Here is a 6,187-nt window from a genome sequence, read left to right on the forward strand (position 1 = left end):
ATTTGTTGCGTCACTCCAGCTATCTGTGCGAGGAACGAACGTATAAATCTGTTAACACAGTTCCTAACCAGGACAACGCCGTTCACTACCCGGCAGAGTTCCTCGACTCAGTAACAGCACCCGAATTACCTGCCCACGAGCTCACGCTTAAGGTCAGAGCTCCAATAATGCTCCTCCGCAACTTACTCACTCCCAAGTTGTGCAACGGAACACGGCTTCAGGTTCGTAGTCTGCAAAGATACGTCATCGAGGCAGACATCCTCACTGGCTGTGGTGCTGGAGAGTCAGTCTTCATACCGCGCATCCCCTTGATCCCAAGCAACTACCCGTTTGAGTTCAAACGGCTGCAGTTCCCGGTCAGCGTCTGCTTTGCGATGACTATCAACAAGTCACAGGGCCAGACATTGTCCACTGCCAGGGTAGAGTTCAGTGGATCTGACTGCTTTTCACACGGGCACTTCTCGCAGCCTATTTATCCATGCCCCAGGTGGACGTACTTCCAATGTCGTCTATCAAGCGGCTCTTCGGTAAATAAAACTAATTTTTTCACAGATGTGTGATACACTACAAACACACAAGTACAACTCATCACAATTTGACATTTTCCGTTTTTTCTAAGTGACGCAGTTAACACATGGTCTTCAGTATATTTTGTTAACTTATATTTAATTGTTATAATAATGTACAATAAAAAATGTAAAATGTAATGTAAATAATGTACAAGTAATTTGTTTGTTAATTGTTAAATTAATGTATTATTTATACACACAACCCGTACGAAGGACGGGTACACAACTAGTTAGATATAAAACATTAAGAATTCTGAAATGCAGATTATGCTCACTGTAACTTAAAATTTTGAGATTCATGAAATAACATTTTATTATTAAAATGTGAAGTTAAAGAATTAAAATATTAGCAAACTGTGTTTTGAGAAAATAGCCATAAAAACAAAAATGAGTTATTTTCGTTCCACTTCTGACACCAATTTGTTATGTCTCCGTTTGTTAATTAACTTTCCGTAACTTCGTTCCGACGAAACTTTAACGACACAAGTCTTTACTTAATAAAACTGGTTTATTCTTTCCGAATACAACTTTACGATACACTCAACTTCAACAATCGCGCTAAACAAACGCTATAACAACGAACGTGCTCAATAATACTTCTGACTGCGGATCAATTACTCACTGTCTACCCACACGTTACATTCCCCTCTTTTATATACCAGCCTACCCTATATCTAGTAATTACTAGAGCATTCGCCAAAGTACAGGATAGTTCTAGAAACGTGGCGTCACAGTGGTCATGTGACTCGCTGACGCAACATTATTTTTTTTATTGCTAGTCTACTAATAACAAAATTTAAGACAGCTACAGTGCATACTAAGGAAGAAATTAAATGCAAATTACTGTATATGATGCAAACACATTTTCTACTAATGTGATGTACAAATATAATACACTAAACCATCCTATAGCAGAGTACATGAATATCTTTATAACATTTTTTCAAATCCTTTTTACAGGTTTCTGAACTAGAAGTTCTAGATGAATGGTATGTGTGTGCTCAGCTTTCAACTACACTAATTTTACTTTTAGAAATTGATGCACACATTCACACGCTTGACTACAGACATCTCTATGCATTTTTACACCTGACTGACTTGCTGGATAATTTAAACTATTCTTAATAAATTTCTTGCATATTATATAGTCACGTATGGAGATAGAGATGTAAGAAACTCTAGTTTTCCTGTTCATTATATAACAGTACTTGCCTAATAATGTTTGTGACTTGGCATTTTGCGAACAATAAGGGAGATTCAAATTTTTAATGTAATTCCATGCAAATCTCAAACTTTCTAGAACTGCTGTGTTGCTTATAACATCCAGTTGTCTATAGATTTGATGTTGGTCTAGCGAAGTTCTCAAGTTTGAATTGTTTATTGTTTTGATAATTCATCAAAATGGCTCATAACATACTTTGTAATTAAAAAAGACTCTTTTCAATGTGAATAAAATGGGTCATTTAATTAGAAAATAGTCAAAAATTATAAACAACTAGAGAAAAAAGATAGTATATGGTATAAAATTTCCTGTTCCATTCTTTCTTAAAAACCTTTACAAAAATCATGTGTATCTTGAAATGATAATGAGCTCATCTACATATATATATTAATGACTGTAGTGAACTAAAAAATACTAAAATACTGATGCACTAAATTGCTTGTTGGTCAATAACATTGTTGATCAAAATATCCAATAATAACATAACAGTCACACACAAAACAATTTAAACAAAAATATTATCAGTACTGCTTTCAATTCCACTAATTACACCTGGGATTCCCTTTGTATTTTAAACAGGAAATGGATGAGTTTACTCGGTTTTGTGGTCAGTTCTTTACAGTGAGTATATAAAATCATAAACATAAAAATATTCAATATGATGCAATATGTGTGAACCTCACCATTAGAGAATGGTTTAAAACACATTGTTTGTCTGAATTTGGAAATTTTACTTTGAAAACGTTTTTCTAATAGAAATAAAACTTCATTTTCCAAAAGTTTTGACAAATCTTACTGAAAAACTTCAAGCTTTAAAACACTAGGAGTTGCTTCAAAAAACAAAAATATCTCTCATTAACAACAACAAAATGTGCTACTGTAAATTTTACTGAAAAAAATGATCCTTCTTTTCACTGGTAGTTATGGAAGAGTAGACTTAAACAACTGACTTCATTTACAAACACTTTTTACATTTACTGATACATTGTCACTTAGCAATTGATCTTGTTAATATAGACAACACAAGCAAGCTTGAAGAAATACATGATCTTTTCGAATATAGCAAACTACATGTAGACGAAAGATTTGCAGAGAAGAGAATGACCTCAATAACCTTACACTTATTCCAAAAAGTCTGCTTTTGTAAAAAAAAGGACTCAGCACTCTGTAATAATTAATTAAAAGCAAATTATTAGATTATTTTTTACCACACATCAGAGATCTATGACAAACAATAAAAAAAAGGCAAGCATTAAATCTGTTGACCACTTACATCTATTTGATATATTTTAAAAGGAAGGTTAACAGCATCTCCCATGATTAAAGTCCTATAATTTATATATATTCTAAACAACAATCATGTTTCACAGAAGGAATAAGCCAATACTTTCTTTATTAAAACAAGGAATAAATAGAAGTAAAAATTTTGATCTTTGAATATGGCCTACATTTTAAGTAAGGAACTTTTGTAAGGTTATTTGCAAATTATAAGGAGTAATTATTATATATGTATTTCTGTTGTGGTGCTCCACAATATATAATACTAGCAGATGCCCATTGAAACAATTCAATAGTAATTTTCCTAAACATAGTGATGAATAAATATAAAATATGCAATTAATCCAATCCCTTAGATAAGAACTTATAAGCCATATGATTGTTTAGTGGGCCGTTTACAACCATCTTTTGTCATTCCATGTGTTATTGTAATATGGAAAATGTCGTTGCGTTTGTTTATATGTAAAGGAGACTGACTGTAATGCAATGTTGACAAACATATTTTGTTTTCAATGAAATGGGTACATCCAGCACAACAGAGTGCTCAGGTACACTAAGTAGCCATAGGGATGTTTTCAGCCAAATGCTACCATTCCTTGTCATTTTACTGAGCACTTTTAGACAGTTGTTATTTCTATAAGTGTCAAAAAGGAACATATTCAGTGTAATTCAGATCAATTTATTCAACATGGTACAATAAAAATCATGCACATATATATAACAACGAGGTGAAAAATAAATAAATAAAAAGTATATATTTATATAAAGAACAGATATATATATATACTCAAACACATTCCTCTCTTTATGTGTATTTCAAGCTTATGTTCTTATCTTTGAAATATTTTTTTCAATCAGTGAGTGCAGGAAGTCCTATTTTTTTTCAGGAAATTCCCCCACAAAAAGAAATATTTTTGTTCTTAATAAGTTTTCCCTCAGATTGACTGTACAAAGTCTGACAGATTGATGTTGATATCATATGAAATTTTAGGAATTTCCAAAAAATTAATAATTTTCCTGTAATGTACTGTTAAAAAGGAGCTTTCGAAAGAAGTTTTTTCATATACAAGATTTTGAACAAAGAAAGACAGCATGCCATTAGTATTATTACAATTGTAAAGTTCTGATACCATCTTCCTGGTATGTTAGAAGCAGCATAGTTTTGTAAAGAACATATTTGTTGTTCATCTGATATAGAATTTTCAGACATATCAAAAATGAAAATGTCCTCCTGAAATATATATTATAAAAACTCTATGTGTAAATACTATCAATGTACAAGCTTCAACTGTTCATTTATTTTCACATATTACAACAATGATAAGAAATACTGAAAAACATTAAATCTGAGTTCATAATTGAGGTAGGATAAAAAAGATCAGTAAATGACACACAAAAAATCCAAACAGAATGCTAGCTGCCTTTTTTTCATAGGTAGACCAAGTCAGGTCCAACACCTGAATTACTGTTTAAAACTATTAATCTTAAATATTTTATATACTATTCTGTATACCTCATACTCTGCAGTCATGCTTGTAGGAGTGAAAAGAACAGATTGTCCTGTCTTCTGTGAACCAGCGGTGTCTTTGGAATTTAACTTTCTATGCCAAATCGTTTGTCCTCTAGACTGCACAAGCTCACTATTTCCTGCAGATTATACACATTTATAATTTATAAAAAAAAAAAAGGACATTGAAAAAATTCAAAACTCATTTGCAAATTTTTAACAATTACCTGAATATATTACTTGCTCATTATCCTTTCTACAAATTAATTCAACTCTGTACAAAAATAGCACAGCTTAACAGAAGAATGAAACTTTGTGCTATCAAAGTCACACCCTTTAAAAAACAGTTACCTGGCATAATTCTTTTTCTTTTAAGTAGATCTTTTAGCTGGTTAAAAGGTTTTTGTGTGCAATATGATGGCCTCAAGAAGTTGCCACAGGAGTCAGAAGAAAAGTGATGAGAACCATGACCTTGCTTTACTGATACCAAAAGTGGAACATTTAGCTGTACAAGGAGATAATTTTGAGTTCATAATTATTTCTAAATTGTTCAGTGTCTTTCTAATTGAGCAACTTGAATTAAGTAAAGCTGAAATAAATATTATAAAGGTAAAATAAATATATATAAATTATATAATAATAACTCAGTTCATAATGCATTAACCATACTGTTGTAAGTACCTTCATTGTTCTGAAAACTGGTTGTTTTACAGTAAGAAATGAAACATTGTTACAATATAAATAATGAGAAATTTCAAAGGTTGATAAGAATAAAGTTATTCTTATACTTACTATAAAATAGGGTCTAATAGGTGCTTGTATGAAATATTCAAAAAATAAAGCACAAATAAGAATGATATTGACAAGAAACCAAAGGAATTTTTTTTAACCTTCTCTCTTAAGGTAGCACTGACCCTTAAAGAGTATCCCCAATATTTCAAAAATCAAATTTTTCAAACTTAGCCTAAATAGAAAGTTTAAACTCTTTTCTACATAAATTTCTCGTTCTTCTTGTTTCTTTTCTTGTTTTTGTATTGCTGCCATCAAGTCTGCTAAGCTGTAGTTTGATTTTCCGCCTCTCGTTTCCATTTTTCGAGAAGTTACAACAGTTGTTAGAGGAAAAAGAAAAGAAACAAGAAGAACGAGAAAATAAACAAGAAAAGAAACAAGAAGAGAGATTACAGCAGTTGCAAGAAAACCTGCAACAGTGGCAGCTCGAACAGCAAAATAAACAAGAAAAGAGATTACAGCAGTGGCAAGAAAACTTACAGCAGTGGCAGCTCGAACAACAAAATAGACAAGAGAGACTACAACAGTGGCAAGAAGTACAAATGGAAAACATTAGTAAATTTAAAAGCGAATTAGATACGTTAAAGGACGATCTATTGTCTTTTACACAAGGAGGATACATTGACCATCGACGTAATCAGCCCCAGACAATGACAAGCCCTATCCAGACCCTGCATCTAAACCCTAATGCAGACATATTCAGTCCCGTTAGAAGTCACATCCCAGATATGAATGTCAGTAATAGGAGTGATCCAGTGCGAATGAAGCCACAGGAATTCGATGGGAAGGCACCGTGGGAAGCATATAGAGCACAATTTGAGC

General features: G+C 32.3%; 1 protein-coding gene across 1 annotated transcript in view; it reads right to left on the reverse strand.

Moving 5' to 3' along the window:
- LOC106472590 (bestrophin-4-like) overlaps positions 1 to 6,187 on the reverse strand; it is a gene marked incomplete at its 3' end in the record, with an annotated part of 51,982 nt that overhangs the window by 3,074 nt on the left and 42,721 nt on the right. Inside the window, exons 11-12 of the mRNA XM_013933245.1 lie at positions 4,928 to 5,081; positions 4,583 to 4,716 (exon numbers count right to left, since the gene is read on the reverse strand). Coding sequence (XP_013788699.1) covers positions 4,583 to 4,716; positions 4,928 to 5,081 — 288 coding nt within the window. The remainder of the gene's footprint in view (positions 1 to 4,582; positions 4,717 to 4,927; positions 5,082 to 6,187) is intronic.

This window comes from Limulus polyphemus, unplaced genomic scaffold, assembly GCF_000517525.1.
Source record: "Limulus polyphemus unplaced genomic scaffold, Limulus_polyphemus-2.1.2 Scaffold5448, whole genome shotgun sequence".
Taxonomy (NCBI): domain Eukaryota; kingdom Metazoa; phylum Arthropoda; class Merostomata; order Xiphosura; family Limulidae; genus Limulus; species Limulus polyphemus.